At 42.2% G+C, this 14,716-nt stretch overlaps 1 protein-coding gene across 6 annotated transcripts in view; it reads left to right on the top strand.

Moving 5' to 3' along the window:
- Eml4 (EMAP like 4) overlaps positions 1–14,716 on the top strand; it is a 128,372-nt gene that overhangs the window by 53,799 nt on the left and 59,857 nt on the right. For all 6 annotated transcript variants that reach the window (XM_036170621.1, XM_036170620.1, XM_036170619.1 and 3 more), the window contains exon 2: positions 7,910–8,092. In XM_036170621.1, coding sequence (XP_036026514.1) covers positions 7,910–8,092 — 183 coding nt within the window. The remainder of the gene's footprint in view (positions 1–7,909; positions 8,093–14,716) is intronic.

Raw genomic sequence — 14,716 nt, 5'->3', positions numbered from 1 at the left:
GGGGGTTGGTGATGGGGTTTGTCATATTGTTTTTCAGTTTGCTTATTTCACTTCCCTTGTCTTGCAGATCTTACAGTCTTTTTACTCTATATTTCCTTATTAGTGGTTGCATGGGTGCTCATAAATTGTAGGTCATTTCCAGTTTCATGGTGTTATTAAACAGGGCAGTCAAGACCTTTACTTAACAAACTCTTCTTATGTGACAGTGCTCATTATTCATTAATCTTCCCAAGCATTATGGTAGTACTAATTAGCATGATGAAATTACTTGAGAGGAAACCACTTACAGAGCTGATAAGTAAACATATTTACCCAGTTTAACACCAGATTTCATTCACTGCTGTCTCACGTCTTTTATTGGATCCTGCACCTGAAAGTATGAGATCTCATTCATTCATTCATTCATTCATTCTGTGTGTATATGTGTGTACATGTGTGAAGGGGTCTGTCCTTGTCTTCCACTTTACTTGAAACAAGGTCTCTTGTTTGCCACTGTGTGAGCAGGCTGCCTGGCCCTCACAAGCTTTTGGGGAGTCTCTTATATTGCATCTCCCTGTAGGAGTGTTGGGTCACGTCTCTGTGTGTCGCTGTATTTAGTGTTTAATTTGGTTCTGAAGGTCCAAAGTCAAGTCTCCAGGTTTGTACTCAGGTGCTGTATCCACCAGGCTGGGATTTCTGACAGGAAGAAATTGTATAGAGCTGAAAACAGTTGTGCAGGTTCACTTCAGTCCTCCTTTGTGTCTGCCTTAGTTCGAGTGGCCCTTTAATTGTTCAAACTCTGGGACTGGAGGAAAAAAGGAGGGTTCATTAATAACTAGACTGATAAAGATCGACAGTTTGTTTCAAACAAACCCTTTTAGCTTTGTGAAAGGATCTATTTATTTGGTCTTCGTGTGATTATTATTAGAATGAAGTGTGAAATGAAATAAAGGCCATTTAATTTGGGAGTTGGGCTTATTTTTGTTTGTGGGTTTTTTTTGTTGTTTTGTTATGTTTTGGTTGTTTGTTTTTGTTTTGTTTTGTTTTTCAAGACAGGGTTTCTCTGTGTTGTTTTGGTGCCTGTCCTGGATCTCACTCTGTAGACCGGGCTGGCCTTGAACTCACAGAGATCCGCCTGCCTCTGCCTCCTGAGTGCTGGGATTAAAGGCGTGCATCACTACCACCCAGCTCCAGGTTTATGTTTTAAGTCTCAGATATTAAGAGTAGCTTGGTCTCCTTAGACAGCACAAGGAAAGGAATGAGGTAGTTAACATGAAAAGTGAGTACAAAAGTAAGATGTCGTTAACTTGGTGCTTATCAGGCCGGGCGGTGGTGGCGCATGCCTTTAATCCCAGCACTCAGGAGGCAGGGGCAGGTGGATCTCTGTGAGTTTGAGGCCAGCCTGGTCTACAGAGCTAGTCCAGGACAGGCTCCAAAGCTACAGAGAAACCCAAACCCTGTCTTGAAAAAACAAAACAAAACAAAACAAAAAAACCTATCAGGTTTGGTAAGATTTTGACAGGTGGAAGTATATTTCATGTGATTAACATTCACAACATAAAAACTTTAGCCATTAAAAAAATGGATGGGTGAAAGGCAAGTAACTTCCCAACATAAAGTACCAACGTGGTGTGGAACCCCAGATGGGTATTACATTGCTGTGATGTTTGGTAAAGCTCACTAGGCTCTGTTGCTGCCTTTCAAAGGCCCCAGACAGATTGTGTTTATGACTTAAGCTTGCTGCTTAACCTTCATAATTTGAGAACAGGTTAGAAGGTAATAGCTGTCTAGTTTACTGACTTCTTTAGAATGTGTGGCTTGCAAAAACTAGATTTATTAGGCCACACAATTAACTGGCAGAAATATAAGACTGGCTGCTAGAATTGGTTGTCCACACCGTAGGAATTCAGAACTGGAACTAGAGTAGTCAGGAGCTGCTTTATTACTGACAGTCTTAAGAAAATCTTTGGAGTGTTGATGAACCAAGAGAGAAAACATGCTGTATACCTCTGTCTTTGGAAAATCTGCAAGCGCTCTCTCTGGCCTGGTTTCTGTAGTGTTGTGTGTAAATTGAACTGTCTGGAATCGCTGGTAGCCAGTTGTTTTTATACCGACTTAAAAGGCCATCTCATACAGTTAAACCTACTACAGTAGAAGAGTGAGGCACCAGAACTAAGAAGACCTGAAAAAGTTCGAGCTTGCAAGAGAGAAGAGCTGCTGCTGTTGTTTGCCCGAAAGGAGGAAAATAGGCACTCAAGGCAGGAGAGATATATAGTGACTGAGCTTACATAATGGCCAGCCAGATGACAGAGGAAAGGGCGGCATACAGGTGCTTAGAGCTGGGAGGCTCTGTAGACAAGGATGAGGACCTGAGGTTGGACCCCAAGAATCCACACAAAAGCTGGTGTGGGGGTACACAGGTGCAAGCCCAGTCCTGGAGGCAGGGGCTGAGGGATGCCAAATCAGCTGGTGAGGTCAGGGTTCAGTTGAGAAACAGAAATTAAAGTACAAAGTGGTAGAGGAAGATACTTGATGTGAACCTCTGGTCTATTCATATGCAGGGGCATGGAGGAGTGTACCTGCACCCACACACACATGCAAACCACATACACAGGACAACGTGTGTGTGTGTGTGTGTGTGTGTGTGTGTGTGTGTGTGTGTGTGTGTGTGTGTGTGTGTGTGTGTGTGTGTGTGTGTGTGTGTGTGTGAGAGAGAGAGAGAGAGAGAAGAATTAGACATATATAAATAAAATTTTATGGTGCCCATGGTCCTGTAAGTACTTCTGTGGCTAACCCTAACGAAACTCATTTGTCTGAATATACACTGAAAGCTGAAAGAAGGGGATCAGCAGGGGCTGGAGTGGGTAAGAGGGCAATGGGGTACAAATGTGATCAAGATGCATTCTGTACCTGTGTGATGATGTCATCATGAAACCCATGATTGTGCATGATTAATATGCTAACACAAACTTAAAATACACCCAGGTTCTGGGATGAGAGAACTAGCCATTTGCTAAGCCACCTCCGATTCTGACATTCCTTCTTTCACGTAACAGAGGTGCCAAGGCTCTCGGTTCTTACCTTTGTACTTTGTGTGCCTTATACTTTGCTCCTTTAAAGATACATAATTAAGGTTCAGAGAGCTGCACTCACCTGTCTCAGATAGTGTAATTAGTATAGAACCAGAACTTGAAGTCCTAGTTAAAGACAAGCCCAGCTTCCCTTTCAACACCATTAATTAGTCTCCGATTGTCACTGGAATCCCACTAAAGGAAGTAGGGGCATTTGCCCCTGGAAGGGCGGTTGGCACCTACCGTCTCAGTGTGGATGTCGTCTGCTACATAGGATTGCTTTGTATTAATTAGTGTGTTAACTCAGATTTGGAATTAGCTGTGTAAGGAAATCCATGCATATTGTTTCAGCTTGAGGAAAATGGCACATTCTGCCCTGGTGTCCATGACTGACCTGGTTTAAATTGTACTCTGATGTAAGAAGTAGGCCAAGGGTGTCTATTAAGTCAGTATTTCTCCCCAGCACCTTTCTGCTCCTAGAGAATTAACCAATAGCATTTGGTCTTTCTGTACAGCTGAACATTTTGTTCAATTAATTAATTTAATTATTTTACATCCTGGCCGCAATTTCCCCCCCTCTTCTCCTCCCAGTTCCTTCCCCACTTCCGTTCCCACCCCTAATCCTCTCCTCCTCTGTTTCTGTTCAGGAAAGAACAAGTCCCATGGATATCAACAAACATGGCATATCAAGTTGCATTAAGACTAAGCACCTCCCCGTGGCTGGGCAAGGTGACCCAGTATGAGGAATAGGGTCCCAAAAGCCAGCAAAAGAGTCAGAGACAGTCCTGCTCCCGCTGTTAGGAGTCCCACAAGAGGACCAAGCTACACAACTGTAACATACGTGCAGATGGCCTAGGTCAGTCCCATGCAGGCCCCTGCTTGTCTCTGTGAGCCCCTATGAGCCCAGGTTAGTTGGTTCTGTGGGCTTTGTTGTGGTGTCTACCCCTCCGGCTCCTACAATCCTTTCTCCCCCTCTTCTGCAGGATTCCCTGAGCTCCCACTAATGCTTGGCTGTGGGTCTGCATCTGTTTCCATCAGTGGCTGGATGAAGCCTCTCTGATGACAGTTGGGCGAGGCACCAATCCTATGAGTACAGCACAACATTGTTAGGCATCATTACACTAACATTTCCCCCTCCAGTCATGTTTGGTTCTGTGTTAGGTCTCTAGGTCATCCAGCCTGTGGGTCCTGGTACTCCTGGCAGTGTCAGGGGAGGGCTTACTCTTCCTGGAATGGGCTTTAGGTTAGACCAGTCTTTGGTTGGCCACTCCTTCAGTCTCTAGGCCACCCTTACTGTAGCACATCCCATAGGCCGGACAGCCCACTCCCTCCCCTTGAAGTCCTGCTTGGTTCTGGAGATTGCCGCTTTAGGCTAGGTATCCGCTACTGGTAGACGTTTGGCTGGGGTCATGCCGGCAGATTATTCCTGGGAGATTGCCTTGCACCGGGTTTTTACCTGACCTTGAAATGCCCCCTCCCCACTTCGCTTGCAGTAGTCTCTTTGAATACTCTCCCTCTGCCCCCACAACCTGATCTCTCATGTTCCCACCCCCATCCATCCACATTTTTATTCTAATTGACCCAGCAAATAGTGGACTCTAAAGTTAAGTAGCTTAGGAAGTATTTAATAATGTTGTGATAGTTCAAACTTAGTTAAAATAGTCTTTGTTGTTACATACCTAACATGTTAGGTAGGAGTTTTATCGAAACTTCACCTTTTATTTTTCTTTATTGGTTTTGATTTATTTTTATTACTGTTGTTGGTACTGCTTTGTTTATTTTTATTTTTACATTTATTGGTGGCATAAGAAGTGTACACGTGCTGGGCGATGGTGGCGCATGCCTGTAATGCCAGCACTCGGGAGTTCAAGGCCAGCCTGGTCTACAGAGCTAGTCCAGGACAGGCTCCAAAACTACAGAGAAACCCTGTCTTGAACCCCCCCCCCCCCCAAAAAAAAAAGAGGAGGAAGAAGAAGAAGAGGCATACAGGTAACACAGTATATGTGTGGAGGTCAGAGGACATTTGTGGAAGTTGGTTCTTCCCTTCTACTATGTGGGTCCCAGTGATCTCTACCTGCTGCATCATCTTGCTGGCCCACTGCTTTGTTTTTGATAGTCTTTTACAATACAGCCCAGGCTTGCTTGGGACTTGAGCCAGTCCTGTTGCCTCTAGAGTGCAGAGATGGCAGGATGTGCCACCACACCCACCCACTCCTTTCTTAAAGAGACACTGGACTGTTGGAAGAAAGGAGAACAGCACAAAGGCTTTAGGTAAGCCACGACAGTGTTACTTTTTATTGGTGTTGGAAGAATGTGATAGTAAAGACAAGGGCAGAGGGCTCTCTGGTCAGTGGTGGGACATGTGTCCTGTGGTTTGCTGTCTGTTCTCTAAAGAAGTAGGAGCCATGATGTCATTAAAAGGGAGAGCTATTCTCATGTAACAAGGACTATTGGGGTCCAGCCCCTCTATAGTCTCCTCCCAGAGTTCCAGAAGAGACGCTGCTAGCGGCAGATTAATCTGAGGGATACTCATGTATCTAAGTACACCGAGCTCTTTAGTCCATTTTATTCTAAGTCAAAATCTTTTTTCCCCCCTTTTTTATCTGAGACAGTGTTGCTTTGTGTAGTTTTGGTGCCTGTCATGGATCTCACTCTGTAGACCAGGCTGGCCTCGAACTCACAAAGATTCACCTGCCTCTGCCTCCCGAGTGCTGGGATTAAAGGCGTGCGCCACCACACCGCCCCCCAGCATGTCACAATCTCTCTACGCAGCTTCAGTTCTGTTCTCATCCTTAGCTCCTGGCTCTCCCTTCCTCTCCTGTCCTCTCATTGATCTCAGTTCCTTCCGTCTTTGTTTCTCTTCCTCTCTTCCCAGTCCAGTTGGAATCTTCTGGTCAGGTGGGGCAAGGCTGCTCAGTTCTTGTATAATATTAGAGGGACCAGCCTTAACATTATACATCCCAGGGGCTCAGGAGAGAGAACTCCGAACAGTGAGGACTATTTTCGGGAAATAGAATCTCAGCACACAGAGCTCTTAGTCCAGTCATTTATTCTTCCAAATCATCTTTGTCATCCTCCCGTGCCCTGGGAGTCCTGGTATATATACACTTACAAGCAGTAATCCCTTGACATTGCAAAGCCAGGCTTCCAGGGTCAAATGGAGGGGTGGTAAGAATCACATGGAGGGGCAGCAATTTTTAATTATCATTTGCAACCCTAAAGGAGAAGTGACCAATGGGGAAATGAATTAACTAAAGGCTAAATTCGGGTAATATCTAAGAAGAGGGATCTTATGTGCTCACTATAGTCTTAAACTATAGTAGAAATGTTAAGAAATCTGTAAGTTGCTAGGTCAATGGGAGAAAATAAAAGTGCCTTCTTTTTTCCTGTGGCTCGTTTTTTCTGCAGGGTGGGGGGAATGTGTGCTTGGTCTCTAGGCAACCTGTGTACAACTAGATGCTTCTGGTGATGGTTAAAGGGAGATCTGGAACTAGAGGTAAGATTTGGGAACGGAGAAAGTTAAGATCAATTGGCACATCTGCCAGGTAGTCTGGACACTTAAGTCTGTTCTTAGAGAGTACAGAGGTATCTCTGAGAAGGTACTTTCCTCCATCTGGGGATGAACCTGGCTGGATGCTGCCAATGACGATAATTACAGGGAGGATTGAACTGGGGTTCTGGCTGTGCATAGCTGTCAGCGCACAAGGTTATCTAAATATTCCTTTAGTAGAGGGGAAATGGTGCCCAATAAATGATGGAAAAGCTACAATAGGACACAAGAAACTCATAGCAGGAAACGGTTGATAATCAAAAGCCAATATCACCAAGGCTCCTTGAGCCTCCGCTTGGCCTCTGGAAGGCCCTTGGCTTCTTCCAGGTATAGCTTTGTCATAATCAGCTGAAATCCTGCTCTGTATATTGTGGCTTGTAGCACTCAGTAGCTAGGAAGGCTGCATCATAGCTTGATATACCTGGTATGTGAAAGCCCTTTTGTTCTGAGTTAATTGTGAAAGGGGAAGTCTAGAGATACCACTAAGGCTATGGAAGAAGGGAGGGTTAAAGCTTAATTTGCAAAAGAAACAAAACCTTGTACCTAACATCCGCCTGACCTTGGCAGTTGTCTCCTTGTGAATATTTACCTTATTTCAGGGAGACTAGTGGTTGGTCTGAAGTGTTTATCTGTCTGCAGTCTGTCCTTGGAATTGATAAAATGCTTTTGTCCAGAGATGCCCCTAGCCCGGTGTTGCTAATGACAATAATTACAGAAAGGCCTGGAATTAGGGGCCTGGCTGTGTGACTGATTTCAGCACAGTTGGGAGATATATATCCAAGTACTTCAGTTGTGTAGAGGAAATTGTACCTAATGAGTGACCAAACACACTGTTCTAGGGGTGGAAAAGCTACCCGAGAAACTCATAGCAGAAGACGGCTAACATTCAAAAGCCAGTATCGCCTAGACTCCTTAAGACTCGGCTTTATCCTCTGGAAGGGCCCTTGGCTACTTCCAGGTATTAGCTTTTGCTATAGTCAGCTGAATTCCTACTTTATATTTCTGTGGCCTGTAGCACTTACGTCTCCAAAGTGATGTATGTAGAAACATTTAGTAAGAAAACTAAGGTGGTATCACCATGGTATGTGTGCGTGGGGGAAATCAACCATGGGAAAATTTTTTTATCATTTTAATAACTTGAAAAATACCTTTATAGAAGTTGCTCTTGTAAACATCGCAAAATTACTGTTTGTTTTTTTATCTTAAAAAACAAAACAAAAACAAAAACCTGATTTGGTAGTTTTCTCCCCAGAAGGAAGTTCTTTCTCAAGCAGTCAGGTTTTAAAATGGTTAATATTTTCTTTTTTAGATGATAGCATTTCTGCTGCAAGTACTTCTGATGTTCAAGATCGCCTCTCAGCTCTTGAGTCACGAGTTCAACAACAGGAAGATGAAATCACTGTGCTAAAGGCAGCTTTGGCTGATGTTTTGAGGCGTCTTGCAATCTCTGAAGATCATGTAGCCTCAGTGAAGAAGTCTGTGCCAAATAAAGGTAATTAAGTGCATTGTAAATAGGAGTCTTGTGTTTTCTGCCTTTTTCTTTTGAAAATTGAAACTTGAAATATAAAAGTTTGCTTATTTGAATTACTTATGGTTATAGTAGGTTTCTCTATTCCCCCAAATTCTGAAAGTTTATTATTTTAATTGGGAACCCATGTGATACTTCACTTACAGGCTTTTTCCATCATAATATTTCTAACTATATAATAAATTTGCTGAGGTCAAGGAGTGAATCTTTTTGAGCCTCCTGTCCTAAATTTAGTTAGGCATTCAATCTACCTATTACATAAACATGATTAAAATAGTTGTAAATTATTTAACTAGCTTCATCCTAAGCCTTCTGTGGTCAGTAGTTAAAGTATCGCCGACCTCAGTACAGTGGGAATTTCAACATCCAAATATTGAGGAAACAGTCCTTAAGACCTGCTGCTCTCATTTAAACCAGATGTAGCATTTTTGTTCCTAAACCACCAAGAATTTTTAATTCTTTCAAATTAATCAATCAAGTTTCTTGGTGTAGTGACCTGCACGGTCATCATCCTCAGCAGTGTTTGGAAAAGGGAGGTTTGTACTGCTCTACCCAGACTGCAGTAAGTCAGGACTAGAAGAATGTAACACGAATTGCTAAACTGTCTTATTAATTGAAGAAAGAAAAACAAAACAAAACAAAAAAACAAAAAAACCTGGAGCCAGTTACTGGGGTGAAAGCTGAAAGACAGGGATAGAGCAAGCCGGCCACAAGTTCTTACTGCTAGGAAATCCTCAGCCCAAGAGAGCTACTTCCTGCATACTCATGCCTTATATACCTTTCTGTCCCTGCCATCTCACTTCCTGTCTGTCTGTGCAGACCTCCAGACCTCTATGGTTAACTAGTGCTGGGATTAAAAGCATGTACCATCACGCCTGGCTCTGTTCCCAGTGTGGCCTTGAACTCACAGAGATCCAAATGAATCTGTGCCTCCCGAATGCCAGGATTAAAGGCGTGTGCTACCACTGCCTGGCCTCTGTGTTTACTATGGGGCTGGCTTGTCCTCTGGTCCTGGCCAGCTTTGTTTGTGAGAGCACAAGAAAAACATCACTACGGAAGAGGACACAGGGAGAAGTGCTGCATGGCCCAGATGCTCACCAGACAGACACTCACAGCGCAGTGAAGCCAGGACTCCAAGAGAGAGTGTCAGTCCAGTGTTTGGGTACCGAGTTTGAGATGTATGTGGTGCTGTGTAAGTGGGCACACGTAGACCACTGAAGTACAGGTGAGGAGTTCTTGTTAGCCTTCAAGATTTGGGGACTCACTAACTTAGGGAGGAAAGCTGGTGTGATCGGAAGGGCTCTAAAACAAGAAAGCCCAGCATCAGTGCTTGTCAGTTGTCAGCTGCAGCAGAGAGGGCAATTAAAGGAGGTTCAGGGTTTGATGTGTACACATATCAGAAAACCCTACAAAAGCGCTCTTAGTGTGCTAGCAGTATTGAAAATCTAGTGGGTTGGGGAGTTCTCAGTGGTAGAGCGCTTGCCTGGGTTCGATCCTCAGCGAGAGAGGGAGAGGGAGAGGGAGAGGGAGAGAGAATGAGAATCTAGTATTTTGAGAAATGTCATTGAAATTCTCTGGTTGAGATCAGTGACTTAAAACAAATTGCCTGGCCGGGCAGTGGTGAGTGGTGGCGCACGCCTGTATTCCCAGCACTCGGGAGGCAGAGGCAAGTGGATCTCTGTGAGTTCAAGGCCAGCCTGGTCTATAAAGTGATTTCCAGGACAGCCTCCAAAGCTACAGAAAAACCCTGTCTTGAAAAAAGAGAAACCAAATTTTCTGAAGGGAAAGATGATGGAGACTACAAAAGGATGCTCGATTGAAGGCCAATTTTAATATTACCCATTGACTTACGGTGCTGAGGATGTGACTGAGGGCCCCACGCATCCTAGGAAGCACTGTACCACTGAACTATAGATACACTCAACCCCATTGTGTACTTTTGAAGATGTTGTGCAGATACGCTGAGAACAGAGCGATAGCAGAGAGGAAGATAGTATCGGTGCTGGTAATGAGAATTGGTAAAGCAAGGTTTCTGTGAATTTGCCAAGGGTGATCTTAGGGCAGGGAAGAAACTAGTAAGTCTTAAATAAAAAAATGTCCGCTACTTCCAGAGGTGGAGAGAGATGCAGATCCATGAAGAGTGTTTGCCTGTCTGAACAAAGTCCTAGGTTCATTCCCAGTACCACTCAAAAACGGAAACAAAACCCATAGTGTGAGATATACTAGAAAGAGACCAAGTCCAGCACAGGTCATCACTTGAACGCACAAACGCACACACGAGTTGTCAGGGCTGCGTTGTTTGTTTACTCTGTGTGTCAGAGGACAGTTTGGCAGAAAACGGTTTCCTCCTTCCATCCTGTGGATTTACGGGATAAAACTTGGGGTCATGAGGTTTGGCAGCAAGCACTCTTGATCACTCACAGTCAGTATTAAGTGCATGCTCCCGACACAGTAAAGCAGTTGTGCTTCTGTTTCTTGTTCACCCTGTGGAGCTTAGGATGGCCGCAAACTCAAGGTGCCCCTTTGTTCCCTGCCATATGCTGGGATCGTGGGCACATGCCACTGTTATCTGTCTTATAAGATGAGTGTCAGATGGTAGATAGAAGAGAAAACCTATGCTAGTTAGGATGGTGAGTGCATAGACATGAAAGAGATGGTGAGTGACCTGGGGAGATGTAAATTGGAAAGCTTTGGAGAGGGTAAAGGTGTAGATGTATCCTGCTTGTTAAATAAGAAACACAGAGCCAGTTGCAGAGTTAAAAACCACAAGGTCAGAGCCAAAGCGGAAAACCTTACCCTTCACTGCTTCTGCGGTTTCTCCTCTCCGCAAGAGACCTACTTCTGTGCGTCCTGTCTATTTAAAGACTTTCTGTTCTCCTCCCTCATTGGTTGTAACCCAGCCACATGACCTCCTCGTCACTGCCCGTTTGTACAGACCTCCAGGTCTTCTATGGTTGGTATTGAAATTAAAGGCGTGTGTCTGCTATGCTGGCTATGTCCTTGAACACACAGAGATCTGCCTAGCTCTGCCTCCCAAGTGCTGGGATTAAGGGCGTGCCCCACTACTGCTCGGCTTCTGCTCTGGCTTGCTCTGACCTCAAGGCAACTTTATTGACATACAAATAAAATCACATTTCAATACAAATAAAATATCACTATATTTCCCCTTTTCTATTTTAATAAAAAGAAAAAAGGAAAAAGTTATAACTAATATAAGAAAAACTATATACAAAAGTACAATAACTATATATACCATATATATAAACAATAAATACCTAAACAATGTCTAGTCCATTTGTAATTGACAAATTCAGAGAAAATAATTCCATTATCTATCCTATTTTGGTAAGTCCAGAATGTACCTGATTCACTTTTTATCCTAACTTATATAGCTAACGGAACTGTCTTATAACGTCTTTCAAATTTATACACTTACAGCTCTTAGTGAGTTTTTCTGAAATCCTTAACATAAAGGGGTTAGAATAACATTGTCTGGTTTTGTGATTCTGCATTTTTTTGGACCTAAATGTAGTTGGAGATTTAGAAAAAGAGGAAGAATTGTTCTTTATTATTAGTGGTAGTTGGGCACATGTCAGTGACAGGAGATAAAGAACTTAAAAGTTTGGCAAAAGGCTTGGTAGGAACCACCTTAGATTATGGTGTGTCTGTGTTTAATGTTTCATTTTATATCTTTTTGAGAGTCAACTTTGGAAGACTGCCACAGTCAAGACTATAACAAATGATTTGCTTAAGAATTGATTTTTATCAGAGAATTTTGAAGCTGCTAGAGTAGAATGGGGAAATGGATCAGTTAACGCATGCAGGCTTGATAAAGTGGGTGCACCTTTTGAGCAGGCTTCCTGCCTACTTGGCATCTCTACCCTCAGCCTGAATAAGAATGTTTCCTTGTTGTCTGCAGTACTTCATAGATCTTTGTGTTAACTGTCATGTAATAATTGGGCTATTTCTGGTGTACATTGTAACATTTCATGCATGTATGTAATGTGGAATGATCGGGTAGTGGTAATTGGCCTGTCACCTCAGACATTTGTTATTTATTATGTTAGAATTCTCTCTAGTAACTTTTTAGAAACACTTAAACAATTTTGTCAACCATAGTCATCCTTCTATACTGTGTAGACTGTTGCAAGTCATCTTTTCCTGCTCACCCTCACCCCTGTACCCATTAACCATCTTCTTCCTCTCACACACTTCTCACTCTTCAGGCTCTTTACTCCTGGGCAGTCGGCTTCTAGCTTCCACATACACATGAGAACATGTTCCTGGCTTATCTCGGTTAGCGCACTGTCCTCCCCAGGCTCTGTACATGCTGCTGTAAATAAGAGGACTTTTTAGATGGCAGATAATAGTCAGTTCTGTGGATGTGGATGTGTGCATGTATAGATACACGTTATTTTTCTTTTCATTGCTCTAACACAATTACCAAGAATTCATTTTAAAAGAAGAATTAAAAAGTAATGAAGTTAGGCGTTACGGAGGCGGTTCAACATTTGAAAGCACTGGCTACCCAGGTTAGATTGCCAGTACCCTCAAGGCAGTTCATCTGTAACTCCACTCCCAGAGGATCCAGTCGCCCTCTTCTGGCCTCCATGGATACTGCATGCAAGTTGACGCACAAACCAGCACACAGGCAAAACACTCATACATACTCATATGTAAAATGAAAGTAAAAGGAAACCATTTTTAAAATAAATCTCAGGTTTTTACTTTGCTGGTAGTGTAGTTATATTCTGAGATGAGATCCATTTCATTGATTATTCTTTGAGTTACTTGATTAAAAAACTTTTATAGATGAACATAGTTCATTAAGATTAATCACTTATTTCTCGTTAGTGGAGATTTTTGTCTAATTACATTTTCTAACACTGATGATAAGACATGAAGAGATGTAAAATTTCATAATTTTTATTATTGAAAACTCTAAGCAGGTGTATATTTCTCTTGAGATTTGTATATAGTATGCTATCAAATCATCTAAAATCAGATAATCAGTTTTTAATTAGTAGAATTAATATAAATGGTATGAAAATATGAATATTTAAGCAAAATGTTTTCAAATTAAAATTTTTCATATAACAACTGTTAAAACACAAACTTAATTAAAATGGAATTATTTATTGTACTGTTGAAAACTACTATGTTAGGTTCTTGGTTTCCTTTGAAATTAGAATTTAGTACAGTCAGTACTGTATCTGTAGATTTTATATCTGTAGCTTCAGCCAGCATCATTCAGAAATGTTCAGGGAGAGAAAAACCTGCAGGCATGTTTAAACGTCTGTAGATTTTTATGTCTATTCCCTTGAACAAATAGAGTATAATCTGTACTTATAGAGCATCTGCACCATATTGGGTGTTTAAAGTAATGTAGGAATGATTTAAAACATGCAAAAGGATGTACATAGATGATCATGCAGCTAGTGTTAGGAGACTTGAACACATGCAGATTTTGGTTTCAGATTTTAGTAGAAATGCTCCCAGATACTGAGTGTCTCTGTAGTCATTCTCCATAAGTTATTGACAGGACAGTGCTCATCTCGTTGTCCGTGCTATTTCCTTAGAGCCCAGATTAAACCTCGGATCAATAGGGTAAGAGCTCTTTATGACACCATAGGTAAGAGGAGTCAGTGTAACTGCTGCTGAGGACAGCTGACACTTAATGTGGGTAGATGGTAGTAGTATGATGAACATAACTTGGCCTCAGGTATGGCTAACAGTAAATACTAATGATGCATGTATGTCTAAATGGCTTGATGAAATTCTGCTATCACTTAAATGCCCAAATCAGCAGCACACCTAACTAGTCACTGCAGTATATTTAGTTCTTTTCTTTTAGTTTGCCTTATTCCATGTACTTAAAAACTTAGCCCACATTTTTCTTCTTTATTTTGTGCCAGACATTTAACCAAGGTAGGAAGTTTTTTCTCCAGTTTTTTAAAGGTGGCCAGTTATTTAAGTTTCTGGTATACCTTCTCTATCAGAGAATTCTTTCCTTTTGACGATGTATGTTCATAACTTAAGCACCAGTTACAACTGAATCCTTGCCAAAAGAAAATTACCTGGACTTTGGAGCATAAAGGAAAGTCCAGAGAACACTTGGGCAATTTTAACTGCCAGGAAGACAAATTATGCCACAGCTGGTACCTGGGAAACCCATTAAGACCTCTTGGGGAGGAGGTGACCAAGTGAATATAATTTGAGAGTACAGCCCAGTGGCATTATACAAAGATGAACTATTAGTACAGAATGCTTTAGAAGTAAAAGCCAAGTTTATCTAAAGGTAGCAGTTTTTCAAACCAAGGAAACTTGATAAACCAAAGATAAAAAGCATTGTGTAGTCACCACTTGAGAAATAAAAGAACCCAGAGAAAATATTGAGAGATAATTGAAAGTCAGTCCTTGTTATGTAGAATTTGGGATATTGTAAAGGCCTAGGCATTGTCATTTAGTTCTTATCCTGAATAACATGGGAGAATGAAAAGGTAGTCATAGGCTGTTAGTGGGGAAATTACGAAGGTCAGGTTGGGAAGGAAGGGGTGAGTCTCTTTAATGAAAGCATTAAACTAAAAT

Source organism: Onychomys torridus, chromosome 21 (genome assembly GCF_903995425.1).
Source record: "Onychomys torridus chromosome 21, mOncTor1.1, whole genome shotgun sequence".
NCBI lineage: Eukaryota > Metazoa > Chordata > Mammalia > Rodentia > Cricetidae > Onychomys > Onychomys torridus.
This window is presented reverse-complemented; position numbering and strand designations above follow the sequence as displayed.